At 52.5% G+C, this 27,815-nt stretch overlaps 2 protein-coding genes and 1 long non-coding RNA gene across 13 annotated transcripts; 1 reads left to right on the top strand and 2 right to left on the bottom strand.

Annotated features, from left to right (window-relative positions):
- Nucleotides 1-864: 864 nt before the first annotated feature.
- On the bottom strand, nucleotides 865-3,052 carry LOC129057482 (uncharacterized). Its single transcript, XR_008522047.1, has 2 exons — nucleotides 2,137-3,052; nucleotides 865-1,420 (listed from the first exon to the last, which is right to left on the bottom strand). It is a non-coding gene; the product is annotated as an uncharacterized LOC129057482 (long non-coding RNA).
- Nucleotides 3,046-16,002, top strand: LOC112132057 (fumarylacetoacetate hydrolase domain-containing protein 2B). Of its 5 annotated transcripts, XM_054547134.2 has the most exons (10): nucleotides 3,116-3,293; nucleotides 6,027-6,152; nucleotides 6,303-6,553; nucleotides 7,693-7,909; nucleotides 11,837-11,896; nucleotides 12,174-12,336; nucleotides 13,766-13,874; nucleotides 14,009-14,096; nucleotides 15,290-15,369; nucleotides 15,514-16,002. In XM_054547134.2, the coding sequence occupies exons 3-10, from the start codon at nucleotides 6,309-6,311 to the stop codon at nucleotides 15,560-15,562; spliced, it is 1,011 nt and encodes a 336-aa protein (XP_054403109.1). In that variant the 5' UTR covers nucleotides 3,116-3,293; nucleotides 6,027-6,152; nucleotides 6,303-6,308; the 3' UTR covers nucleotides 15,563-16,002. The 5 variants fall into 5 exon arrangements, with proteins under 5 accessions (XP_054403112.1, XP_024098446.1, XP_054403111.1 ...); XM_054547137.1 differs by lacking the exons at nucleotides 15,290-15,369; nucleotides 15,514-16,002 and adding an exon at nucleotides 14,229-14,462 and having other exon boundaries at nucleotides 3,046-3,293; XM_054547136.1 differs by lacking the exon at nucleotides 6,027-6,152 and having other exon boundaries at nucleotides 3,114-3,293; nucleotides 15,477-16,002.
- Nucleotides 14,574-27,815, bottom strand: GPAT2 (glycerol-3-phosphate acyltransferase 2, mitochondrial). Of its 7 annotated transcripts, none has more exons than XM_024242673.2 (22): nucleotides 27,713-27,815; nucleotides 25,022-25,136; nucleotides 24,759-24,872; nucleotides 23,986-24,059; nucleotides 23,469-23,573; nucleotides 23,131-23,259; nucleotides 20,596-20,695; nucleotides 20,022-20,155; nucleotides 19,611-19,710; nucleotides 19,302-19,514; nucleotides 18,803-18,925; nucleotides 18,550-18,632; nucleotides 18,106-18,224; nucleotides 17,393-17,463; nucleotides 17,049-17,307; nucleotides 16,811-16,959; nucleotides 16,545-16,622; nucleotides 15,929-16,060; nucleotides 15,726-15,846; nucleotides 15,578-15,643; nucleotides 15,284-15,339; nucleotides 14,574-14,903 (listed from the first exon to the last, which is right to left on the bottom strand). In XM_024242673.2, exons 2-22 carry the CDS (start codon nucleotides 25,082-25,084, stop codon nucleotides 14,787-14,789), a joined length of 2,406 nt encoding a protein of 801 aa, XP_024098441.1. In that variant the 5' UTR covers nucleotides 25,085-25,136; nucleotides 27,713-27,815; the 3' UTR covers nucleotides 14,574-14,786. The 7 variants fall into 7 exon arrangements, with proteins under 7 accessions (XP_024098441.1, XP_024098442.1, XP_024098440.1 ...); XM_024242674.2 differs by having other exon boundaries at nucleotides 17,049-17,289; nucleotides 27,677-27,815; XM_024242672.2 differs by having other exon boundaries at nucleotides 27,677-27,815.

Raw genomic sequence — 27,815 nt, forward strand, 5'->3', positions numbered from 1 at the left:
AACTTACGGCTAAGTGAGAAGCACTTAGGGTAGAAAAAGCATTAGATTTGTGAGTGGAAGATGTCAACAGAAACGTATTCTGATTGACAGCAACCATGTAGCACCAGATTAACTTCATCTAGATTAAATTTGTTCACTGGCATCTACGTATAGGAAAAGACGTGGCAGATGTAGGGTTTGGTACTATCTGCAGTTTCAGGCATCCGCTAAGGGTCTTTGAAGATATCCCCCAAGGATACTCTATATAAATGAAATCATCCAACATGCACTCATTTTTAATCTACCCTTTTTCACTCCAAATCATTATCTTGATATATATCCATGTTGTATCAACAATTTGTCCCTTTTTACTGCTAAGTAGTATTCCTTAGTGTGGCTAAACACAGAGTGTTTACACATTCACCTGTTAATGGAAAATTGGGTGGTTTCCAGTTTGGGGATTTTACAAAAAGCCTGCTGTGAACATTTCTGAATACATCTTTGCAAGAGCATATTTTTATTATTTCTCATGTAATTACTATCAAACAAAAATATAAACCTGGATTCCATAAAAAGAGAATTTATTCAAAAGGATTGTTGTGGGGGTGTGGGGGGGGACTATTACAATAGGGAGACAGTCTGAGGATGTGATCCTCAAGTGTCTCAGAGGTTAGGCAAAGGGCTGACCTTGTATAGGGAGGCGTAAACGTGGCTAGAAAGAACTGTTATGGGAAAGTGGGCTGAGCAAGAGTGTCACGATCGAGCAGGTCTTACCCTGCAGACAGCCTGTTCTCAGCAGGGACCCTCAGGAGGGTGGTGGGTTGGCACAAGCTGCGGGTGGGCCAAAGCTCAGGGGCTTGGAGAAGGAGAGAATCTGAACCAAAGTTTGGTTACAGGCATTTTGTTCTTATTGATCTGTGGGGACAAGCAGTCCAGCTAATCATTTATGATGCCAAGAATGGGAATTTAGAGGGTCTGTGTATGGTCTGGTCATGAGGGGACATTCAGGATTCTTATCCAAGCTATATGGAAAGTCACTGGTTCTTTCCAGTAGGGTGTTTTCTGGAACAAAGGAGTGGAGGGATTCCTTAACCTTCACTATTTCTAGGAGCAAAGGGCTAAGGTACAATTCGATACTGTCAATAGTTAGGATTGAAATGGCTAGGTCATATGGTAGGAGTATGTTTAACTCTCTTCATACACTGCCAAATGATTTTCAATTGTAGTGATACTATTTTATAATCCCATAAGCAGTGTACAAGAATCCCAGGTCCTCCACATTCTTGCGAATACTTGGTATAATCAGTCTTCTTTGTCCATTCTAGTAGGTGTGAGACGGTGTCCCATTGTGCTTGTAATTTGCATATCCTTAATGATTAATGATGTTGAGCATCTTTTCATGTCTTAATTTTCTATCTGTATATCTTCTTTGGTGAAGTGTCTGTTCAAATATTTTGTCCATTTAAAAAATTGAATTGTTTGATTTTATCTATTGATTTTAAGTGCTCTTTCTATATTCTGGATACAAGTCTTTTATCAAATATAGCCTCTGAAGATCTTTTCTTTCAGGCTGTAACTTAGCTTTTCAGAAAGTCTTTGGGAGCTATGGCTTAAAGAAACACTTGTGCCAGGTTCTCCTCAGCATATCCCCCTGATCACAGCCACCCCCATAGGCTCCATTTCTTTTTTCTTTTTTTGAGACGGAGTCTCGCTCTGTCCCCCAGTGGTGCGATCTGGGCTCACTGCAAGCTCCGCCTCCCGGGTTCAGGCCATTCTCCTGCCTCAGCCTCCGGAATAGCTGGAACTACAGGCGCCCGCCAACATGCCCGGCTAATTTTTTGCATTTTTAGTGGAGACGGCGTTTCATAATGTTGGCCAGGATGGTCTCGCTCTCCTGACCTCGTGATCCGCCCGCCTCGGCCTCCCAAAGTGCTGGGATTACAGGCGTGAGCCACCGCACCCGGCCATAGGTTCCATTTCTATATCTGTGGTGACCTTCTGCAAGCTAGGCTGAAGTCCCAAGCTCCAGACCTATGTCTCCAACTGCCCACCGTTCAATGCCCTTTGGATGTCCCATGCAAATTGGAACTCACTATCATCTCCCCAGACCCGCTGCTCCTCCAGAAGCCCTGTCTCCATCAACGGCCCTGCACCTACCCGGTTAGAGACCCAGGAGTCGGCCTTGTACCTCCTTCCTTCTCACTTCCACCTTCTGTCATCCAGAGCTGTCAGTTCTTCCTCCTGAACATCTCTGGACACTCACCTCCGCCAAGCACCACACCACCATTGTTCTCACCCGCACCACCCACCCAGACACCTTTCCTTAGACGGGTGGCCAGAGAAAAACTTCTCAAATAGAAGTCGGGCCATGGCACGCCACTGAGGACCTTCCAGCGGTCTCCTGTGCACTTAAACAAGGTCCAGACTCCTTCGTGGGACAAGTAAAGCTCCTGATGATCTGGTCCTAGAGTAATGTGGGGGCCTCTTGCCCAGAGCCCCTCACACTCTTCAAAGCCGGCAGCTGAAGAGCTCAGCTGTAGCTGTCTGTGGAGTTCAGCCGCTGCTCCCTGCACGCCTGCCCTCTGCAGGGGATGGAGCCCCATTTCCCCACTTCCCCACCTGCGCCCGGCAGTGCAGGTGAAGGCCTGGCTGCTGGGAGTGGCTGGGAAACACTGCGCTTTGGGGTCAGGAATGCCAGCTCCACTACTCACCGCCTGTGTCATCCTGGGAAAACAGCTCTGGCCCCAGGTTCTCCATAAGTAAAACAGGGGCAGTCATCCCTCCCCTCCTCAACGACATATGTCAGAATCAGAAGCCACAAATCATTCTCTGCCACCCAGCACGCTGCCTTGGTCTCCTAGACCACTTTCCCCAACAATGGGAACGGCGCCAGGCCCAGAACAGGGCCGAGACCGGATGAGGCTAGCGAAGCGCCCAGGGACAAACTTTCAGGCAGCGCCCACTCTCGGGCTCGGGCAATTGCAGGGTCCCTCCGAGAGCGAGCGTCTCCAGAGAACGCGGCGGGCGCATGGCTGTGCCCGGAGCCTGAAGACCCCCCGGAGCCGCCCGCCCCACGATGGGCCCGCCCCTCCGGGATTGGCGCCCTGCTAGTGGCCATTGCCTGTGACGTCACAGGGTCGCGCCCGCTTCTGGCTGGAGTGCGCACCAAGCGGCAGTGGGTTCGCCGCTGCTGTAGTTCCCCGGCTGGCTGCGGTCACTGGTGCCAGTGCTCAGGCGCCTGCTGCCCTTGACCTCCCGCCCCGCGAGCCCTAACTCAGCTCAGGAGGACCGGCTGCCGCCGCCGCCGCCGCCAGGTAGACCAGGCCTGGCTGGGTTAGGCCAGAAGGGTGTCCCTGGCGCAGGTCTCCCGCAGAGGGCAGAACTAGAACCAGGTCCCCGGCCATTTCCGACCACACGGATGGGGCGGACCCATGTGAGCCCTCACTAATTGCAGGGGACGAAGCTGGGCATATGGGGAAACTGGGGGTTTCCAGGCGAGTGGACGGTGGGATGAGATCCGACGTGAACACCCACGTTTCAGGCTACTGTTTCCACCTCACGTCGCCGCCCCTTTGCTTATGGACTCTTGCAGAGTTGGATTGAGCTCGGGCTGTGTGACATAGTGGTAGTTGCAGAAGCCCCAGGGCCACTTTCTGACTAGTACCTTGGGCACCTGACGTCATCCCTTTGAGTCTCAGTGTCTTCTTCTGTAAAGTGAGGGCGCTCTACCTGAGGGGATTGCTGTAAGGTTGGAATGAACCTGCATGTGTGTGTCAGGTGGGAAGGGAACAGTCAGTGGGGCCTGGGGTTCTCTTGGAGAGCTGGTAACCAGCCTCGTCCCTGAGGCAACAGCCAGAGGGCGCCTGTAGTTTCCCCACGCATGGCTGTTAGCAGTTACGGCCTCCGGAAGATCTCCTGTGGGAGGTCCCTACTTCTCACTACAATCTTTAGGGCCTTTGGAGGATTTCCTATGGAAGGTCCCCACTTCTCACCACAACATTCTGTTAAAATGTCCTTGGTAGGAAAATGGGGGCTGAAGCTAGATTTTCTTGCTTGCATTACAAGCTTCTGAACCAAGGACTTCAATGTCACTTGGACTTGGATTCACATCCCAGCTCCTTCCCCTCCTAGCTTTAGGACTGTGTAACCTTGGGCAAATCCCTTAACCGCTTTAAGCCTTAACTGTTTCATCTGTAAAATGGGACTAACAGTACCTACCTTCCACAAGTATCAAGAATTAAATCAGGCCGGGCGCGGTGGCTCACGCCTGTAATACCAACAATTTGGGAGGCCGAGGCGGGCAGATCACAAGGTCAGGAGATCGAGACCATCCTGGCTAACACAGTGAAACACCGTCTCTACTAAAAATACAAAAATTAGCCAGGCATGGCGGCATGCGCCTGTAGTCCCAGCTGCTGGGGAGGCTGAGGCAGGAGAATGGCGTGAACCCGGGAAAAAGAGCTTGCAGTGAGCCAAGATCGTGCCACTGCACTCCAGCCTGGGCGACACAGCGAGACTCCATCTCAAAAAAAAAAAAAAAAAAAAGAATTGGACATTGTAGGTAGAGCACTTAATAGTTGGCATTCAGCAGCAGCAGTTACTGTTATGTTAGAATGTGGAGTGTCTGAGTGTGTGCACTTTGGCTCAAACAGCTTTTTGACAGTGGCACAGTTGGTGCTTGTGTAAGACAGCAGGGCAGAGAAGTCAAAACCCTCGTTTTTCTAGTCAAACTGGCGAGCCACAACAGTGGTGACCTAAGTGTAATGAGTCTTTAACTGAACAAGGCAGATTGAATCTCCAGGTGAGGACCAAGAGTCTGGGGCTCAGCTGCCTCCACATTTTTGGGCATAGAAGGCTGTACAATACAAACAGCCTTTGTTGTAAGAGCAAGGAACCATTCAGGGAAGGCACCATGTGGTAAGGAATAGTGGCCAGACTTGGATTCAGAACAAAACAAGAGAATAGTGTTTGTCCTTAAGTAGAGCCTTGGACTCAAAACAGGACCTGAGCTCTGTGGATAATTTCTTTTTTTTTTTTTTTTTTTTTTTTGGAGTCGCTCTGTTGCCCGGGCTGGAGTGGAGTGCCGTGGCATGTTCTTGGCTCACTACAACCTCTGCCTCCTGTGTTCAAGTGATTCTCGTGTCTCAGCTTCCCTAGTAGCTGGGATTACAGGTGCCCGCCACCAGTCCTGGCTAATTTTTTTGCATTTTTAGGGGAGACAGGGTTTCACCATGCTGGCCGGGCTGGTCTTGAACTCCTGACCTCAAGTGATCCACCAACCTCGACCTCCCAAAGTGCTAGGGATTTCAGGTGTGAGCCACTGCGCCTGGCCCTTGTGGATATTTTCTAGGTGATTTGAGGACGAAAGGCACAGCCATGTCTCCTGAAGTTAACAAGCACTAAGCTTTCCCAAGTAGTGAAATGTCAAGCCCCTGCTTCTGTCACTTATTTGTTCATTCAGCAGAAAGACACTGAGAGCCTTCTGTGCACCAGGCACAGTGCTGGGCAGTGAAAGAGACAGACATGTGCCCTGGATCCAGGGAGGAGATGACCAAGTGATGGCTGTCAGGCCCAGACCTTGCTGTTTGTCTGCAGCCTCTTCCCTCAGGCAACTTGTTCTCTATCAGGAGAAACGAAATAATTATTATCTGGAGAGGCAGGTGGGGGCGCTGCTCCTAGAAGACTGGGACAGCCTGGTAGAGGTTCTAGCTTGATCATGTGAGCAGGGGAAACCATTTTAAATAGGAGGTTAACAGGACCAAAATAGCATTTAAAAAATTGCTTATGGCTGCTGTGCTAGCATTCATAATTCACCAGCTTCACTTGCCCATGCTGGGCTGCCACCCAGCTAATTCCTGGTCCTGCTCATTTAGCCCAGCTCAGCTCATATCACTTCCTCAAGAAACTAGACAAGAGTAGAGCCCCTGACCATCTTCACAGCACTAGTCCTGATAGCTGAATCTTAAATCACTTGTTAACATCTGTGACCTATGCAGGGAGAATGGCAGGGCTGAGTTTGACTTGCATTGTTTCCCCAATACCTACAGCAGAGCCAAGCACAGTGGGAACTTTCAGAAAGCACTGGTTGAAGGAACCCTGGAATCCCTGGGACTTACTACGTAGCATGTAGTAGTTGCTCCTCTAGAAAAGTTTCACCTTATGAAGTATAGCAGGTAAAATACAAGCCTGGACCACTTCCCATGTGGTATGCAGGGAGCGGTTGATGGGGCAAAGGGCCTTGGGCTATAGCCCTAGGAATTCCAGGGATGCTGATGATGGCTCTGGGATCCTCCATCTCCTGGATGCTGCATTTTTCTCTGCAGGCTCTGATGCTGGTGTCTGGTAGAAGAAGGTTACTCACAGCTCTGCTGCAGGCTCAGAAGTGGCCCTTTCAACCCTCCAGAGACATGAGACTAGTGCAGTTCCAGGCACCCCACCTGGTGGGGCCTCACTTGGGCCTGGAGACAGGGAATGGTGGAGGGGTTATCAACCTCAATGCCTTTGACCCCACACTCCCGAAGACGATGACACAGTTCCTAGAGCAGGGAGAGGCCACCCTCTCAGTGGCAAGAAGGTAAGTAAGTGGGCAGCATCGCCCTGACGCAGCTGCCCTGGTCCCCCCCGCACCCTCCCCGCTCTGGGAAACAGCACCAGCAGGTAGCTCTTTTGCAAGGGAGCAGAGTAACCCCACCTTTCCTTTTCTCCCATTCTCTTAAAAGATCCTTAGAAATCTTATATAGTAACATCTTCAGTTTTCAGAGGAGAAAACTGAGACCTCGGGGAGGTGATTAACAATTTCAAGTCCATACATTTGGTGCTGGAACCAGGACTCTATATTTCATCACACTGCCTCCTCTGGGAATGAAATCCTGGCCTGACTGATGGGTCTGGGCCCAGGGGTCCTAAAAGGCATCTTATGCAGCTGGGGGAGTGATATAGACTCCCAGCTCCTACAAGGAGAGAGGACTGCAAGGAGGTTTTCTATAAGACAGTTGGTTCCTGGGTTTGGACTAGATTAGGTGAGAGTGCCCTGAAGCCTGGACCCCTATAGAATCTGGTCTAAGGGCTGATGAACAATAAATTAAAAATACTTTAAGATGTCATTTTCATCTATTAAAATGGAAAAAAAATACAAATGTTTCACAGCCCACAGTATTAACAGTATGTTCCCATATTGCCATATTCTGCAAAGATTGGAAACCTCCATGTCCCTCATTAGGGACTTGGGTATATCTCTATAGAGCAGTAATATGCAGCCACAAGAAATAAAGAGGACACTCTCTATGTATTGTTACATATTGTTAAGGAGAGATCTCCAAAATCAGTTGTTTTTTTAAAAGATGTAAATAGTGTGCTAGCATTTGCATACAAAAGGGTGGGAGAAGAATATCCACAGCGTAGCTGCGAAGAGCCAGGGGAATGGGGTAACCAGAAGGGGAAAGGGAGACCTTTCCATGTATTCCAGTTTGTATCTTTTACATGGACATGAGTTACCTAAGGGGGAGAGGAAATCAACACTGGATAAATAAAAGCCCTGCTCTGATAGCAAAGGACAGTAGTCAGTGATTTTCACACTGACTCTGATGGTTGATAGAGCTAGAAAATAGATTTCAAAAAGCAAAACCTGTAGCTGCTGCAGGATCTGCCCAGCCTGCCCGGGATTGCCCACCTGTTCCCAGCCAGACCTGCTCTGACCTGCTCTGGTCTCTACAGAGCCTTGGCTGTCCAGTTGCCAGTCCTACCACGGTCGGAGGTAACCTTCCTGGCTCCAGTCACACGGCCAGATAAGGTGGTGTGTGTGGGCATGAATTATGTGGACCACTGCAAAGAACAGAACGTGCCCGTGCCCAAGGAGCCCATCATCTTCAGCAAGTTTGCCAGCTCCATCGTGGGGCCCTATGATGAGGTGGTCCTCCCACCACAGAGCCAGGTCAGTGTCTCCCCACTGCCCTCCCTAGTCACTGGGCCCATCACAAGGGCGTTCTGAGCTCAGTATTGAGCCTACTGGAGCCACCTCTCGCTCAATAGTGCATCCAACAGAAACTCTACGGGACTATACAGACAGTAATAACACTGGCCTTGGAAAAAAAAAGTTAATGTACATTTTCCTGATTACAAAAGCAATACACCTTCACTGTAGATAAAATAGAGATAAACATTTAAAGATTACGTCACCCATAATCCCACTGCCCATGGCTGGGAATATTAATGTTTTTCTGTCTACCTTCCCAGTGTTTCTCCACTCCTGTATATGTTTATACTGTACATATACTTACCTTTTACTTAAGACTCCATCAGGAGCATTTTTTCATGCCATTAAGTATTCTCCCTGACATATTTACGTTACCATGGAGTTTTGTGATGTACAGGGTAGTTTATATTCCTGAGTACCTTACTGCTGGATACTTGTTTCCAGTTTTTGGTTTCTATAAATAAATGTCGCAATGAACATCCTTATGTAGAAAAGACTGCATGTCCACTAATATATTATTATTTCCTTTTTTTTTTTTTTTTTGAGACAGAGTCTTTCTCTGTTGCCAGGCTGGAGTACAGTGGTACAGTCTTGGTTCACTGCAACCTCTGCCTCCTGGGTTCAAGTGATTCTCCTGCCTTGGCCTCCCGAGTAGCTGGGACCACAGGTGCCCGCCACCACACCCAGCTAATTTTTGTATTTTTAGTAGAGATGGGGTTTTACCGTGTTGGCCAGGATGGTCTCGATCTCTTGGCTTTGTGATCTGCCTGCCTCAGCCTCCCAAAGTGCTGGGATTACAGGTGTTGAGTCACCACACCTGGCCTTATTATTTCCTTTGAATAAACTCTTAGGATTTGAATATTATCAAACTATAGGCAGTGTTTCAAAACTCTTGAGAAAATCTCCCAATTGTCCTTTAAACAAATTGTAAAAGCAACTTACACATCCATCGTTAGTGTATATACCCTAACACTGGTTACTTTTCCTCTCAAATTTTTATTTTAGAAATGTCTTGGGAATTATAGAAAAGCTGAAATAATACAGTGAACGCTCATATACTTTTCACCTGGTTTCCCTGTAGACATTTTGCCGTATTTGCTTTCTCTCCCTTCTCCTCTCCCTGCCCTTCACATGGCAAACACATATTTTTTTTTTTGGCAGGGGGTGGAGTGAAGGAGACATTTTAAAACACATTGCAAATATTCTCATAAAAACTTAATAGACATTTTATAAGGACAACGGCTTGCGTGACCATACCATTATCACAACCAAGAAAATCAACTTGAATGATATTTAATATGAAATCCAATTGCCCCAAAGATGACTTTTAATTTGGTTACTTTGTTGCACTGTGATCAACCAAGGCCACACACTGTATTCAGTTACATCTCTTTAGTAGTTTTAACCTAAAACAGGGTTCCATAGACTTTTTCTTAAAGGGCTGTATTAGTCTGTTTTCATGCTGCTGATAAAGACATATCCGAGACTGGGCAATTTACAAAAAAAAAGAGGTTTAATTGGACTTACAGTTCCACGTGGCTAGGGAAGCCTCACAATCATGGCAGAAGGCAAGGAGGAGCAAGTCACATCTTACGTGGATAGCAGCAGGCAGAAAAGAGCTTGTGCAGAGAAACTCCCATTTTTAAAACTATCAGATCTCGTGAGACCCATTCACTATCATGAGAACAGCACGGGAAAGACCTGCCCCCATGATTCAGTCATCTCCCACCGGGTCCCTCCCATAGGACGTTAGAATTATGGGAGCTACAAGTTGAGATTTGGGTGGGGACACAGAGCTAAACCATATCAAGGGCCAATTAGTAAATATTATGCTTTGAGTGTCATATGGTCTGTTTTGCAACAATTCAACTCTGCTGTTATAGTGTGAAAACCACCAGGGACGATACAGAAATGAATGATGGGTTTCCAGTCAAAGTTGATTATAGCAGATGGTGAGCTGGCCATAGTTTGCCAACTCCTGATCTCAAACAATCCCCCCTGCCCTTTCCTTGAAAAATCCAGTTGTCTCATAGCATGTTTCACATCCTGGGTTTGTCTGGTTGTTTATTCATGATTAGTGTCAGGGTAAGTATTTTTATCAAGAGATCTACAAAGATGTTATACATTTCCCATTGCATCCGACTGGGAGGCTTATGTCAGTGGTCCCAGAATTTGATCACTTGGTTTAGCTGATGTTCACTAGGTCCCTCCATTGTGAAGATGCATTTCCACTTTTATAATTAATAAGCAATCTGTGTGGTAGTTTGAGATCACGTAACTATCTTATTGCCCCATAGATTCTTATCCAAGGATCCTGTAGTCATCCTTACTGAATCCATTATTGCACTGGGGGATGAAAAGCAATGATTTTTCTTTTCTTTTCTTTTGTGATGGAGTCTCACTCTATCACCCAGGCTGGAATGTAGTGGCACCATCTTAGCTCACTGCAACCACTGCCTCCCAGGTTCAAGCAATTCTCCTGCCTCAGCCTCCCTAGTAGCTGGGATTACAGGGATGCACCACCACACCTGGCTAATTTTTTGTATTTCTAGTAGAGACGGGGTTTCACCATGTTGGCCAGGCTGGTCTTGAACTCCTCACCTCAGGTGATCCACCTGCCTCAGCCTCCCAAAGTGCTGGGATTACGGGCATGAGCCACCGCACCCAGCCAAGAACAATGATTTTTCTAAATCATGCAGTTTTTATTAGCTGGCATTCTTCTATGAAAAAAGCCTGGCCGGGCACGTTGGCTCACATCTGAAATCCCAGCACTTTGGGAGGCCGAGGCGGGCAGATCACGAGGTCAGGAGATCGAGACCATCCTGGCTAACACGGTGAAACCCCGTCTCTACTAAAAATACAAAAAATTAGCCAGGCGTGGTGGCAGGTGCCTATAGTCCCAGCTACTCAGGAGGCTGAGGCGAGAGAATGACGTGAACCCAGGAGGCGGAGCTTGCAGTGAGCCGAGATCGCGCCACTGCACTCCAGCCTGGGCAACAGAGCGAGACTCTGTCTCAAAAAAAAAAGAAAAAAAGCTGCCTCCCTCTTTATTCCTGTGTCTCCAATATCACTGTGAATTCTTTGTTTTTATTCAATTGGTTGTAATCCATCGTTTACATTCTTTGGGTGACCTCAATTTGGCCAATGAGGGACCTTCAGGTTTGTTCCATCCCCAAGCTTTTAGCATATATTTGCTTTCTGGCCAAGACGTTCCAGGCTTATCATGTACTGTCTGTCTTGGACCAAGGAACCCGGTGCTCTTTAGTGGGGAGTGGTATTACAGACCAACATCTGGATGTCGGGTGTACTTACACCAACTCTGGTTATTATTAGAAAGAGCCACCAATTTTAAAGGCCAAATTATATCTATTTTATAGTGTATTTTATGGATTATGGGAGAGGCTGAGCATTTTTTCATGTTTTGTGGCCATGTCCATTACCTTTTTGTGAATTGCTCACTCAAGTCCTTTGTGGGATGTCAATCTTTCTCTTACTAAAGTGAGTTAACAGATTAAAACACTTAGAATAGTGCCTCACACACAGTAAGGTTACATATTGCTAGGGGATATTACTTCATATTTATCCTTTGTTAAAAGTATCCAGAGTGACTTTTAAACTCAGTGCCCTGGACACGTGTTGCTCTTCTGCAGTCACAGTGGTGTGGGGACCTGTGCCTGCATCCCATGATGCTGTCTGCCACTGCCCAAAATGTATGGGTCTACAAGTCACACCTCCCTTGTTGTTCACTGGGCTCTGGTTCGTGGTGATGGCAAACATGGGATGGCAGCCAAGCCATACTGACAGAGATCCACGGCATACAGCCTCTGAGCATAGATAATGGGCCCCGAAGCCACCGTGGCTCACTATTCCTCTCCCACCCTACAGGAGGTAGACTGGGAAGTGGAGCTGGTCGTGGTCATTGGAAAGAAAGGCAAGCACATCAAGGTGAGGTGGAAAGGGTGGGCTCCCAGGCCACAGTGCAGCAGAGGCCCCAGCTCCAGCCTCTCCTAGTTCTGACTTCGCTCAGCAACACACGGTGCCAGCTGTCCCTGACACTAGGAAGCAGTCAGCCTCCTTGCTCCCTGACACTGCCTTTCCCTTCACCCACCTTTAGCTGGCTCTGGCTACTAACATGGGATAACAGCTTAGAGATCCCTTGCCATAGGTGTTGGTGTCACTCGTGATCTAACCTCCTGTATGGCCAAATCCCCTGCTCCCATAGGCCACAGATGCCATGGCCCACGTGGCCGGCTTCACTGTGGCTCATGACGTGAGTGCTCGTGACTGGCTAACAAGACGCAATGGGAAACAATGGCTGCTGGGAAAAACCTTCGACACCTTCTGCCCTCTGGGCCCTGCCTTGGTGACCAAGGACAGTGTAGCAGGTAGGTCCCTGGTCCCTGCCCCCTTGTACCTACCATTGCACAGATGAACAGCCCTCCAGGGAGGAGCATGGGTTCAGGTACATGTGGCACCTGCCCTCCCTGGCTGCCCTTTCACTGCTGACTCCATACAGGGCAAGTCTCTTATCCTCAGCCACCAGTTCTCCCATGGGCTTCTTTCCCAAGCCCCCTAGAGGGAACACAACTGCAGAGGATATGCAACTACGTGCATGAAATAAATTACAAAGAGCACTGAGCTGATGGGTGGATCGGGCTTCCTGTGGCTGGCACCATCTGAAACGATCTAAGTTGAACATCATGGAGCATAGCTATCGCAAGGCCCAGGCATTTTCCGCACTACAGATGAAAGCCAGTGTGACTCACCCAGCCACTGTGGAAACACAACAGCATTGACCACACACAGTCAGGATACCGCACCAGGATGGGGGCAGTGCGCCAGAGGGCAGAGCACAGCCTCTTAACACACAGCCACCCACAACTGTGGTGGAGGTGGGCAGTGTTCATATGGGCCAGCCATGCCAGGATACCAAAGACCCCAGTGCCTCACAGCACCCCATGCAGAGTCCTCGGCAAAGTTAAATTGTGTTTCAGCTGCTCTACTTAACGGTGGTAGAACACTAAGACCACCACCAAGTTAAAAGTGCTGGTTAGCCAGGATGTTCTTACAGTAATCCATCCCCTGCCAGCATCCGGTACACGAGGCTTCTCTGTCCCGGCTAGAACCATTGCCTCACTGCTTTATAGATGCTGAGTCTTTTTTTTTTTTTTTTTCTTGGCATGGTCTTACTGTGTCACCCAGGCTAGAATGCAGTGGCCCAATCCCAGCTCACTGAAGCCTCAACCTCCTGCGTTCAAGCAGTCCTCCCGCCTCAGCCTCCTGAATAGCTGGGACTACAGGCACACACCACCATGCCTGACTAATGTTTTTATTATTTTTCATAGAGACAAGCACTCACTACGTTACCCAGGCTGGTTTTGAACTCCTGAGCTTAATCAGTTCTCACCTGCTTTGCCCTCCCAAAGTGCTATGATTACAGGTGTGAGCCACCACGCTTGGCCCTGCCCAGGAGTCATTTTTCTATCTACAGGTGTCATCCTATGCTGTACACAGATGCCCTTTTTCTTTCAAGGCAAAAACCGTAGCCATTTTTCTCTTCCCCTTCTGAGTCTGGAACATCCTCTCAACCCATCCCTGTAACTACTGCCTGGTGCTCTTGGTGGGGATGCGGGGAGGCCTGAGAAGGCCAATGTCTATACAGAAAGTTCTAACATAGAGCACTGAGTCAATGTGGGCACTTTAAAGCCCTTTCACCTGCCAAGTCACAAAGTCCCCCTACAGTTGTGTTTGTAAAATATTAGGGGGTTGGAGGGGGAAAAGGGATAACTCCAAGGTACCATCTTTGCATTTCAGATCCACACAACTTAAAGATCTGCTGCCGAGTGAATGGGGAAGTGGTCCAGAGCAGCAACACCAACCAGATGGTATTCAAGACAGAGGACCTGATAGCCTGGGTCTCCCAGTGAGTGACAGGGGCTGTCCTGCCAGCCCCGCTCCACCTGCCACACATGTGGAGGCTGACCTGAGCCCTCCACCTTTGGCTGTGGCCACCTCAGCCAGCCCCTGGTCTCACCGGGTCCTTTTGCTTTGCTCCAGGTTTGTCACCTTTTACCCAGGGGATGTCATCCTGACTGGGACTCCCCCAGGTGTCGGTGTATTCAGGAAACCTCCTGTCTTTCTCAAGGTAGGTTAGCGAAAAGCAAAGAGAGCAAGGGCCCCAAAGGCCTGGCAGGCTTGGCTCAGACTTGAGAAGTACAGGCTTGTGTACGTGTATCTGACAGAAGGGCTGACACTCTCATGGCCTGCTCTGTTGCAGAAGGGGGATGAAGTCCAGTGTGAGATTGAAGAACTAGGTGTCATCATCAACAAGGTGGTGTGATGGCTCCGGCACAGGCCCTGCACATAGGACGGGGGCATCTGCTCCCACTCAGCCTAGCCCAGGGAAAGGCCCAGTGACAGGTGTGGGCAGGTGCCAGCCCTGCAAGCCGCCTCTTCTCGGTAGAAGGGAGGACAGAGCTCTCTTCAATAAATTCGTCGGGTCAAAGCAGCAGCTTGACTTCTGCTGTTTGTCTTCTTTTGGGCTTTGTTTCATGGGACAAGTTGGGGCATTTTTTGGGACTGGGGAAGAAAAGAGCAAATACACACACATACGCCAAAAAGATGCTGCTGGGCTGGGGAAAAGACAACTCGTCTGGTCCCCTTGTTTATCACATTAAAGGAAGGAAAAAGCAAGAGATGGCAAGGGACAATCAAGCCTCAATGATTATATTTGTAGACCAGCTAAGGGTTTGCAGCCTCCTCTCCATCTTCTGGCTCTAGGACACAGCTGTGTTCTGGGGCTGAGAAGTCTCGGCACAGGCTCCTCCTCACAGTTCTAGCTACAAATGAACTGCCGGATGAACTGTTCTAGTTTTTCCTGATTGTCCCGGCTGGCAAAAGTAGGGGACAGGTGGAGCCTGGGGCCTGCAGGGCTCGGTGTCTGCTGCAGAACCTGGGCCATGGAAGATGGGCCGTAAGTGCGCTCACCACAGGGACTGTGTCCACATGGCCCAGGGGCCAGGCCTGTCCCCCAGAAACCTGCCTTGAGACCTTTGGCCCCTTAGACCCAGTGTTTGAGTGCAAATGCTGCGTCAAAGCAGCCCCAATACCCCACCTAGAAGGATGAGCCAGTGATTTGGGAGACCAAGAGGCAGGAAACCATCCCACCTTCTCCAACCCATCACCACATCTATTGCTAGAAGACACCAAGTAAATCCCAGGGTCTTAATGAGGCACCATCAGGCCAGCCCTGTGGAGTAGCTGGGTTTCCCTGGGCCACTCTATTGGGGTGGGAGCAGGGGGACAGAAGATGGTGACACTGGCTCCTCTCACCCCTAGGTCTCTGAAGGTCCAGATAGCACTGATGGCGAGCTTTGGGTCTGCACACTCTGGAAAGAAGAGAGAATTGAAGGCTCTAGGTAGGGAGGACAGGGAGCCACTGGGCACAGGCTTCTCTCCTCTTGTTTAAAGAAGCCCAGGGAGGGATAGAGCTCAGATGGGACAGAAGACCCTCTGTACTCTGCAGCCCTCCTTCCTAGAGTTGGGTTGTCACTGTCCGGCAGGGGGCAGCAGCCACCAGCAAACACCGCTGCCTCCAGGAGCCTGGGCTGACTGGTTGGGACTCACCGAAGATCCCTTCTTCCTGGGCGGTGGCCTGCAGGAACTGGAACAGCTGCTCTGTGTAGCCCGACTCTGCAGAAGAGAGAAGACCTAGACCTGGCGCCCAGCACAGACAGAGCCTGCCTTGAGGACTGCAAGGGAACAAGGGCCTCACCAGTATCGGGCAGCTGGCCCCGGCGGAGGAAGGCGGCAGCCTGTGCAAAGGCCTTGAGCAGCGGGCTGAGCAGGCGGCAGAGGAAAAGAAAGAAATCTGGGCAGTGTGACTGCTGGCTGAGCTGGAGGGGACAGGCCGGGGTGAGTGCAGCTCCCCACCGCCTCCCTCCCACCTCCCTCCAGGGGCAGCTTTTTGAAACACACCCTGAAGTACCGGCCCTCAGCCTCTTCGAAGTCATCACTGTCACTATCAGTAAAGTCCCCACTCGGTTTCCACAGCAGCTTTCTGCTCAATCGCTGTCGCCCTGTGTCACAGGCTGGCCGGGAGCCTGGGGTCTAGGGGCCGTGGAGCCATTGTTCTCTGACAAGCTGGCCAGAGATCAACCCTACACCCCCAGACCAGGTACATGCAGGTGAAACTACTAAAAGCAGACCTAGAGACCCAAGAGGATGGCCAGAGCCATGCCCCAGCACCTGCTGGGCCAACTTGCAGAGTGAGAGAAAGTGAATTCCCACCCTCAAGGGCAGTAGCCCTGTGGCCGAGAAATGTGGGGAGCAGGAGGTGTGCAGAGAACCTCAGAGGCACACATGTCCAGTGCTATCCAGAGAGACACACACAGAATGGGGGCATAGGTGGCCATATCCCAAGGCACAGGGAGCAGAGGTGTGAGCTAGGCTTCCCTGCTGCAAGGCCAGGGGCTGCCCACCCCCACAGCACACACAGGGCAGAGGAGGAGCCTGGGGCAGCTGGCACTCAGGGTGGGAGGCTGGAGAAGGCCAGGCTCCAGGCAAGGATCTTGTCTCCAACTGCCCTGCTTACCTCCTCAGCAACCAGGAGCCCGCACTGGATGAGCCGGTCCAGCACCTCCTGACAGTAGCAGTAGGAAGACTGGCAGGGCTGGGAGAAAAAGGCACCCATGTGGCCTCAGGAGAGCCAGGCACATGGGCAGGGGCCTAGCAAAAGGCCGGGCAAGGCCAGACCTAGCACTCAGGAGGTTTCAGAGCTAGGGCACGGGCAGGGATGGGCCATTCCTACCACCAAGAGGGGAAGGCCTAGGACCAAGTGGGCCGTAGGGGAGGCCTGACCTTTAGCAGCAGCAGGTCTTGCGGCAGCAGGTGCATCAGCAGCAGGATCTGGCGGTACAGCTCATTCTGGCTCAGCAGCAATATGCCCTGCAGCTCCCAGGGCCCCTGGGGCGGCACTCTGCCTGCCAGCAGCCCCCGCACTGCACAGGCTGGGGAAGGAGGGTCCATTATGAGGAAGGAGCGGTTCCCTTCACCACTGCACACACATCCCACCTACCCCGTGCACCTCAAGACTCACCGCCCATAGCCTCGCTCAGGAAGACGGGCAGCAGCTCAGCACTCAGCTGTGCCAGGTGCGTGAGGCCTGGGCCCGGCCGCGGCACCACCAGCAAGTCGCCCTGGCGGATGCGCAGCAGGGCCACGTGCGCCCGCAGCAGGCTCAGTGAGTGCTGCAGCAGGCTCCGCAGCTGCCCAGAGAAGCCTACATCAAAGCCACGCAACAGTATCTCCTCCGTCAGCCAGGAGAACTCCCCCAGGAGCTGCGACAGGAACACACCCTGGGTGGGCAGAGCAGGGCTGAGCAGCAGGGCCACACATCCCCACCCCCCACCGCCCAGGTCCCCACCACATTGCACCCCCTACCTTCTGGTGCTTGACTAGCAGCAGCGTCGCCATGATGGCCGTGCTCATCACCGCAGAGCTCCCCACACTGGCTGGAGTGGGGCGGGGGGTGGAGATGCTGGTCAGGTTGAGGCCCAGCAGCCTGGTCCCTCCATTATCTGGCAAGTCTTCCTAGCCACACATCCCAACTCCACCCCAGGGATGAGGAACGTATACCCGGAGCAGTGGTGTTTATCACACACAGGCTGAGAGCCAGGCCAGGAGCTGGGGACCTTTCCCTGGATCTCATCGTAGGGCCCACACATCAACCCACAGCCTCTACGAGAGGGGCACTGAAGAAGATACACATGGATCTCCCTATAAGGGCCCTCTGCGGAGGCGCTGTGCCAAGCCCCTTACACGTATCATTCCATTCAGTTAACACCATCCCCCTACAAAGCTAAGGAGACTCCGCTCAGAAGGCAGGGCTGGCTGTGGCCTTGGGGAAGCAGCTGCAGCCTCCTGGCCTCAGGCCACCATCTTTGTGCATGCACTTAGCTGCTCCCTCATGACGGCCCTGGCTGCCTGCTCCTCCTGTAGGAGGAGGGTTCCATTCTTCTTCAGATGTCCCCGAGGTACCACAGAGGGCCTCAAGTGCAGACACTCACTTGGAATGGAGAACCCTGGTGACTGGCTGACCCCGAGAGAGGGGACGGTTCAGTGACCCACCCGCAAAGGATCTGGTTCACCCTCACCACTCAGGACATGACAGCTCAGTCTCCTGACCAGGAGCTGGTCCTCTTCCTTGAGGGCCAGGAGAGGCCCAGTTATGGGGGTCCACTCCTGCTCCTTCTCAGTGTCTGGGACAGCAGTACTGAGATAGAGACACAGATGACAGGATGAAGGGTCCAAACACATAAACAGCTGTGGGAATGCCTAGAGCTTTCTAAAAGGTGAGGGTGTTTCCCCCTCCCAGCACCAGGACAGAGGATGGCTTCTATAACCCCCAGTCGCATCCAGGCCTCTGTGCCATATCCCACACTCAGACTGTTGGCAAGGCGAGTGCCTGGAACTATTCTAGATGACCCCAGGATATTTGGTGAGGGAGGGCTGTTAGTGTGTGTATATGGGGGATACATAAGCTGGTGCTGAAGGGCTGCTTGCCTTGCCCCTGAGACCCCACGCTCCCATGCCCCTACCATTGGCCCAGCACGATGGGCTGCAGTAGCTGCTCCAGGGTCTGCCTGCCGCCCCAGCAGCTTCTGGCACTGACGATGTATTCCTGCGCAGGACAAGCCTCTTAGGTGGCCTGCTCGGGCCCACCAGGAAACTTGCACACAGCCCACTGGAAGTAGGCAAAGCTATCCCTGCAGTGGCTTTGAGGGCCAGGCTGCCAGGGAGCCTAGGACAGACACCCCAGGTACTCCCAGCCTTCCCCAGCTGGCTCCATACCTGCAGGGAAAAGGGCTGAGCTAGGTGCACCCGGGAGCAGATCCGGCGGCTGCAGCCCCAGTGGCTCCACAGACTACGTAGGACAGCCAGAGCTCCTGTCCACAGCCCCAGGGGGGCTGAGGCCTACAAGGCGGAGAGGATAAGTATACTCGCTCTCAGGCGGACATCAGGGCTGCCCACCCATCCTGGTCTCCAGAGGTATCCTCTGGTCCCACCCTGCTCAGTTTTATCTCAGGCCCAAACTGGTGTGTGACCTTGTCCCAAGCTCCTCTTTTCTTATCCATGACACAGGAAAATCCCTCCCTATCAAAGTCTTCAGAGGATGAAATGAGATGACGGTAATGGCCTTGGCAGGTGCTGCCAGATTATTGTAAGGACGATTCCTTTGTGCCCCCACAGCCCTAAGTGGGGCTCAGCCACAGGACACAATACTGTGCCTCCTGTCTGGAGCTGGTGTCCACCTAGGGGCCCAAGGGGCTGGAGGGTCTCACATTCTCACATGGTCTGTGTCACACGGTGCATCCGGAACCAGGTCATAGGTGACGGCCACTGGTACCAGCAGAGCATCTGGGACGATGCCCACCTGGACTGCCTGCACCACAAACCCCACCCAAGCCTGGCCCAGGGCTGACAGCCGTGGCCCCAGAGCCCCAGGAGGTTCCTCCAGGAAGATGAGCAGGGGCTGCCCACTAACCAGCAGCTGCTCTATGACCTGGAATAGGAGGGGTCAGAGGGGCTGTTAAGGCCAGAGCAGAAACAGACCCCATCCCCTTAGCCTGGCCCATACGTAACCACTGGGGGCACTCACCGCCTGGACCACAGCCCTTGCAAGGAGCCCCTCAGAGCTGTCCAGGGAGAGGTTGGCCTCTGGGGGCAGGAAAAGCCCCCCAAGCTTCCTCAGCAGAGCTCTGTGGACATAAGGCAGAGCCTGATAAGGAAAGGGGCTCTGGAGATGCAAATGAGTAAGGGGCTAGTGAGAGTCTCAGCTCCCCCACGGCCAGCCTGTGTCCTACTTGAATACCCTGAGGTGAAGCCATGGCCCTAGGCCCTGTGGCTGACACCTCCATCTAAGCCCCACAGGCTAGACTGCTGTATGGCTCGGAGCAGAGAGGCCCCTAAGAGGGCCTTTAGCAGGGAGCTGCTGCCAACACACCCCAATACACACCCCGCCCCAGCCTGCGACTTCTCCCATGTATGTCTAGAGGCAAAAGGTTTTTACCTGAGGGCAGGGGAGCAGGCGCGGGAGTCCCAGGCCACACGGAGCACACCCAGGCCCTGGGAGAGGAGCAAAAAGGGCAGCAGGATCCCGTCCAGGAGGGTTTTGTGAGTAGAGAGGAGGACAAGCGGCGAGCCCTGCTCCGGGGAGAGCCAGAGGGAAGTGCCAGCCTGCCCCACCCTGAGGACACAGGCAGCCAAAGACCCAGGGCAGCCCCAGAGGGAGGGACGGTTCAGCTGCAGAGTTCTTCCTCTGAGCACATTTCCCAAAAGCAAAGGAGCCTTTAGACAACTTTTAAGCTAATTGCACTGACACACTGACATAATGGTTTGTTGAGACCATGATAGAAAGACGTTAGAGGAAGCCCCGCGGGAGCAGGGCCGTGAGACATAAAGGGAAGGTCGGCAAAGAGCAGGGGATTTTTCCCACCAGCTGATGGGGACTGGACTGCTGTATGGCTGGGAGCAGAGAGGCCAGGAAGCAGGACCAGATGGGGACTGCTCCCGACTTAAGGGCTTGGCCCAGCCTCTGCTCTTCTGCTCCCACCATCCCCATCCCAATGGAGGGCGGGCCTTACTGCCTGGGCGGCCTTCTGGACCATCTTCATCTGACCCTTGTGGAGCTGCACATTCAGGAAGAGGCAGTTCAGGAACCGCAGCAGCGCCCAGCTGAACAGCCTGGGGAGGGACACCAGGCCTGAGGTGCGGCAAGGAGTGACGCTCGGCCCGTGGCACTTGGAGGGCCGCCCAGTGCTCCTCAGGGCAGGCCCCACCACTATCCTCATTTTACAGAAGAGGAAAGTGAGACTCAGGGAAGCTACAGAACTGCTTCCTGGTAGTGAACGCTAAGAAGTAGCGGTGCTGGGACTGGAAGTTCTGACACCAGAGTTCATGCCCACCAGACGCTGCTACTCTCCCACGACCTCATGGTGCAGCTGCCTCACATCAGAATCAGAGCATCTGCCTCAATTTACCCTAAAGGAGACTGGAGGACCAAGCCTCTCTCCAGGCAGAACCCAGCCTGGTCTTCACAATCTACCAGAAAAGGTGAAATAAAAAGGAAGGATTAGTGATAGAAGAAGGAAAGGGGATAACTGCAGGGGCAAAAATCCCTGGTGGGCAGGTGGGTGGGGTTGTCCCTCCAGCCCAACGGGAGGACCAGCTCTATTTATTTTTTAGGACAGGGTCTTGGTCTGTTGCCCAGGCTGAAGTGCAATGGCACAAACTTGACTCACTACAACCTCTGCCTCCTGGGCTCAAGCGATCCTCCCACCTCGGCCTCTCAAGTACCTAGGACCACAGGCACACAACACTGTACCCGGCTAATTTTTTGCAGAGACAAGTTTGCCCAGGCTGGTCTATGTCGCCCAGGCTGGTCTTCGGCTCTTGGGTGATCCACCCCACTCAGCCTCCCAAAGTGCTGGGATTACAGATCCACCCGCTCAGCCTCCCAAAGTGCTGGGATTACAGATCCACCCGCTCAGCCTCCCGAAGTGCTGGGATTACAGATGTGAGCCACCGCACCAGCGTGGGACCAGCTTTAACTGAGGACAGACACACAGCTGTAGTAGCAGGGAAACGTGGCGGATAAGCAGCAAGTCCGCATGTGATGGCTTTTCTCTTTCTGTGAAGCATGAGATGGGGAATCAGTTGACAGTGGAAAAGTCTAAGAAGGAGCAGGCTGGGTGGGAGCCCTGGAGAGTGCCATGTGTCCCTGTGACATTTGCACTTAGCAAGGAAACCAGTCCACTGGTGTGTGTTTCTCTGGCAAGGCTGGGCTGCTCAGGTGCAAAGAGAAGGTAGACAGCGGGGGGTCATGCCCATGACTCCCTCAAAAGAGCATTATTAGCACCCTGAGCCTGCAATCTCTGCTAGGCTTGGAGGGAGGGAAACACAGAAAGGGAGGCTGATGGCTGATGTCAAGGTAGGCAGATCAAGGGACTACAAATCTTGACAAAGTCAAGGGATTGTCACAGCAGAGGGCTGGTCAAGGTCACCAACAACCTCTACTTTCTGTCCTTGCTCAGTTGACCACTCAGCACATTCAAGACAGCTGAGCTTGACACATGCTGCCCCAAGCCCACCTGCACTCAGGGACTCATTCATCTCCTTGGCTTTAAACACCATCTGTATGCTAAAGCTTCGCAGTGTCTCTGGCCCCAACCTCTCTTCTGAGCTCCAGGCTCCTACATGCAGCTGCCTCCTCAGTGTCTCCACAAGCACATCAGGTACCAAAACTCTCTCTGTCCAAACTACCTTTTTGGGCCAACTCATTTCTCCCAAAGCCTGTTCTCTGTCCATACCATCAGAAAGTAAGCTAGAAATGGGGCTGTCCTGTAACTTCTCCTACTTCCCTCACTGCCCCTGTTCCCACCGTCCAATCCCTCAGTGAGTCCTGTTAATATCACCGCGACCTCTCAATCCACTTTTCAACCTCTACTGTCCACCATCATCTCTCACCTGGATTAACAAAACAGCCTTCCAGATGCCCTTCTGGTCTCCACTCTTGACCCCAATTCGTGATGTCGTCACTTCCCACTTAAAACCTTGCAACTGGTTTTCACTGCACTTGCAGATCCAGTCCAAACTTGCACAGCCTTACATGACTTGATCCCTTCTGCCTCTCAATTTCACCTCCCATAGCTCTCGACCCCTCACTTGCTGGCTTCCAATCACGTCAGCTTCTTGGGCAAACCTAGTCCTTTCCTGCCCAGGGCCAAAGCTCAGGCTATTCCCTCTAGCAAGACTGTTCCCCTCATTCTTGTACCCTCAAGGCTGGCTCCTTTTCTTCCTCTTGGCTCTGGCTTACAGTCTCTTTGTCCCCTTCCTGGTATTCTGTCTCAGCCCTGTTCCTTCCTCCTTGCAGCCACACATATCTCTGTTTACCCCTCCATTTCCCTGGAACAGTGTGCTGCATCTAACAGAAGCTCAGACCTGTGCTGGGAAAATGTAGGGATGGGAGGCAGTGGTGAAGGCAGGCTACGGCTCACTCTGGTAAACACTATCCAGCAACTCAGGAGGAGAGTCCAGCACTTCCCCAAGCCCGGCCAAAACTCACTCTCCAGAAGGACAGAGTCCCCAGCCCAGAGGTGAGTGCCCCTCAGCACAGTTACCTGACCAGGAAGGGACGGGGTGGGGCCTGGGTGTGACCCAGGATGCGCTGTACCTCCTTCTTCACAAGGTCGGGCACCTGGCCTTCCCCAGTGCCTCCTGGGACCCTCCCTGAGAGGAGGTTCTGTACCCTGTGAGGGGGTTGGAAGGAGTGGTATGAGGCTGCAGCAGGGCATGGCCTCCAGTCTTCACCCTCCTCCTTAAGGAAGCGTCCCAGGCAAAGCTCATACTCTAGAAGCCTTGCCCCAGCCACCCCTCTCAAACACCCCTACCTAGTGTCATTGTCATCCCATTCAGGATCCCAGAAATGCCAGCCAGATCTCACTCCCTGCCTCCTCACCTGGTGCTTTCCATGATCTTCTGTGGGGCATCCTGGCAGGGGGGGATGTGCTGCTCCAAGGACCACAGGAAATAGCAGAGCCTCCGAACCAGCCAGCCCCGAAACCTGGGCACAGCTCCCAGAGCAGGAGGGAAGATCCTTCAGAGAGGGCCCACCTCCACTAGGACTCACAGAAGGCTATTCAATCAGAAAGGGACCACACCCCAGACCCATGTACTAGGAACACCTGAGCAGGAAGCACTACCTGTCCATCTGTGCCCCATTCCCACCCCTCACCCTGTTGAGTCAGGTACAGGTTCACAGCCTGAAACACGGTGGGCAATCCATACATGCTCACAGAAGGAACTGCAAGAGAGCTCCAAGTCTGCCCCTCCCTGCAGGCTTGTGTATGGAACAGAGGACGGGGCCCTTCTTTCTCTATCAGAGGAAGAAAATGGCACCAAAAAGCAGGGCCCCAGGAGCCCTGCACCCAAGGGTCCCTGTCCCCAAGCCTGCTCCAGTCCATAGCTCTGACTACCTCGTATTCTCCTCCTTCACCAGGATCACATTGCAGAAGCCTAGATCCGTTATGCTTCTGTGGAAGAGGGACTCCTGCAAGAGATGGGGAGAGACAGCATGTCCTGGGGGGCCTTTGCAACCTGGGAAAGAGACGCCCCTGTACTGCCCCTCTGGCTCTGCCTGGTGGCCTGCTAAGTCTTCCAGGAGAAAAGATTACAGCACAGTATTTCGCAAAAGGTGTTTGACCCCAGATCCTAGGCTGGCTCAGGAAAAAGGGGCCCATGCTCAAAACTGAAGTGCTGTATCCTGTACAGAATCACCCTCTTTCAGACTGGCATATGAAAGTCTCCAGGAAGTTATCTTCTCAACAGCAGCGAAGACGCAGCCCGGGTCTCCATGAGAAATCTGGGCCCCCTCACCACCATCACATGACACAAACCAAAAAAGAGGTCTTCAAGCATGCGCTGAGTGCTGGGGAAGTCTGAGTGGGTGATTTCCACAAAACTGAACAACAAAACTGACACAGGCATGATGAGAACCCAGCCCTCTGGGCACACCCTACCACCACTTAGGCCCCTCCGTACTTCTCCCACCCAACTCTCCCAGGCCTGGGAACAAGCCACCGCCCAACCATATAACCAATACCAGTGCATCCATTCCCCTGAAAGACAGAAGCAGAGGCATGGGGCAGGGAAGAGCCAAGCTTGCAGGGACATAAAGGAAGCAGCTTCCCAGAGCTTCGGCTCCCAGAACCAAGCTTCCTGCTTGGGGCCTAGCCCTACCATCACTCACCCAGCTCTTGGGGGTGCAGGTCTGGCAACAGCGACCCACAAAGGGGCGATACTTCCCCAGGAATGGAGTGACAGCCTCCAGCTTCATCCCAAAGCCTGAGGACCACAGGCTAGTCTGGAAAGGGCGATGAGGAGAGATGAGAGGACTCAAGTCCTTGGCAGGAGAGAGGGAAGGATGGAGCAATGGAGGCTCTAGGAGTGAGGGGCACAGCAGAAGGGGAGGCAGGGCACAGGGGATTTGAGGAATGGGAGGAGCCACACTACCTCTCGGCCACTGGGGCTGCTCCTTGGCTGAGTTTGGCATCTGCCTTCCAACATGGTGGCCATGAGAGCCTAGAAGAACCAGTCACCTCTGGCACTCTCCTTCCCCCACAGAAACCTGAGCCAGGGAAAGGTGCAAAGATGGAGCCATAAGAATCTGAGCCATAATCCAGGGCCTCCTGCGGTAACTGCAACCCCCCATCACAGGACAGACAGACATCACTTAGGCCATCAGTGGTGAGGAGAACCTAGGCTGGAAACTAGGGGCTGGCTCAGATCAAGGCCCTACCCCACACCCAACTGGTCCCACAAAGGAGCCAGCTGTCCTCAAAAGGTCTCACAGTATCCAGATGAGGGCCCTTCTCAGGCCAACATGAGGGGGATCGGTTGTCTTAGCATCCACACCCACCCGGCCATCTCCTAGCACAGATGGGGGCTGTACCGGAGATGCTGATCCTTTCTATGCAGAGGGAAAGAATAAGGGCTGGATTGGAAGGAAGGAGGCACGAGACTGCCAAGGAGGAAGAAGACTATCGCCATGAGGCCACCAGGTCCTACTCAGCTGCCCTTCCCCTCCCCACCAGGAGACAACCCTGTAACCACCCAAACATTACGGGACCCAAACATTACGGGAATGTGGACTGGCTAATAGAAGAGGGACAACTCAGGGTCAGAACACAGAGGCCTACTCACCAGGAATGAGCATCTAGTTGGGGACAAGATAGACTTTTCCACAATCACTCCCCTCTCACATTAACGTTCTCCACAGAAGACGCCACTTGTATCTCCTCAGCCCCTCCTGCCCACCACAATATTTCCCTGAACTAATAAATATCTATGTTCCTTCAAACAGCACTGAACGACTCCTGGCTCAAAAATTGGGGCCTAAAAGCCCCTCTTCCCTATTTCTCAGCACGACCCTGATGAGTGGGCTGGTCTAATCATGTTTCCCCATCCCCACCACACTTTGATCAGGCCCATCTAGGAGCCTCTCCCTTCCCAGCCACCCACCCAATTCTGCCCAGGGTTCTAAGTCCACGATGCTTCTGGAACACCCTCTAAGCCCTCCCTCTCCTCCGTGGGATCCCCAGGCCAAGCCTGCGGGGCAAGAAGCCATACAAAGCCCTCCTCCAGGGCTATGGTTTCATCTCCCTACGTGGTCAGAGTGTCCTGAGGGCAGGGGCTCATCTCTGTATGTCCAGCAGTCTGCCCGGTGTGCAAGAGGGAACCAGGAAGAGCCAGCTGACCCACGATAACTTCCTCCCAAGAATTCTCCAGGCGCGTTCCTCCTTTCCTCAGTCAGCTCGGTTTCCAGCCATGAAGCCAAGCAGTAATGGGATCAGGATCCCTGCAGTGCCCAGGGTCTGGGGGGCCACGGGAGGCTCATCCCAAAGGCACTCTGTTATCTTGAAAATGTTTGCATAGCCCTGTTCACAGACACATGGTACAGGAAGGCTACAAACCCAGGCCCGCTTTGCAAGGAGGGTATCTGTCCCCTAGCTGCAGACCACCCCCAACCCCCAAATCCAACCCCATTAGGTCTGTGCTAGCTCTACGGAAGCAGAGTCAAAGCCAGGGCAAGGGGTTATTCCCATCTGCCAATTAACACCACAGCTCAGGACTCCTACAGCAGAGGATGCAAACTGGCACCCCGAGGGCAAATTCAACTCAGACACATATATACACACACACACGTATATACATATATAATACATATATACATATATAATACATATATACATATATACACACATATATACATATATACACACATATATACATATATACACACATATATACATATACACACACATATACATATACACACATACATATATAATACATATATACATACATACACATATATACATATATAATACATATTTACATATATACACACATATATACATATATAATACATATATACATACACACACACACACACACACACACGTCTTTGACTACACAACGTGCTAAAACCTTATGATGTAAAACCAACGTTTAACAGCAGAGGGCTTGTTATATATACATTTTTTGAAAATCAAGGTTTCCAGTCGCGGTTGTAATGGAAAAAGCTGAGCTCTGGCATCTCTGAGCACACACCCCACAGGGCCCGGCTGGCCGCCACTGTCCCTTTAGCCCGACAGCAGGAGCCCTCCCGTTTGCCTCCACCTTGATTATCGCTGACGCCTGAGCCTGTGCACATCTGAGCGTTCAGCCCTTGATCAAGGGCAAAACTCTAAACCTGCCCCCGTTTGGAATGCTTGTGCCCTACAGAGAGCCGCAAGAGAACTTCACCTTCCCGGCTCTGCTCAAACATGGCCTCGGCGCCCCCCAGCCCCCGCCCAGGGCCCCTCAGGCCTCAGCTCCCTCGTCAGACCCGTGGCAGGCGCTCCCCGAGCCACCCCAAGATGTGCGAAGGGCACCTGCCCCACATCAGGTCCTGGATGCCCCCTCTGGATGTAGGGGAACGGGATGCCGAGGAAGGGGCAAAGCGGGGCCCTCCACACCACCACGCCCCACAAGGACTCACTCCCGCCACAGGCCCCGCATGGCCGGCGCTCCCTCCCCTTCAACTCCTGCCAGGTAGCGAACAGGCCGCTCAGACCAGGCTCTTGAAGCAGGAAAGCCCCTGGATGATCCCGGTCCGCTTCTGACCTGGCCTCGCCGGGGAGCGACCACCGCGCCTCTCACCTCACACCAGCCGCCAACTCCCGCCAAAGCAGCAGCTCCGTAAGCCGCCACAAGGCGTGGACTTCCCAAGGGAAGGAGCCGATTGCCCACCTCGGCGCGTCCG

Source organism: Pongo abelii, chromosome 12, assembly GCF_028885655.2.
Source record: "Pongo abelii isolate AG06213 chromosome 12, NHGRI_mPonAbe1-v2.0_pri, whole genome shotgun sequence".
In the NCBI taxonomy this organism is placed as follows: domain Eukaryota; kingdom Metazoa; phylum Chordata; class Mammalia; order Primates; family Hominidae; genus Pongo; species Pongo abelii.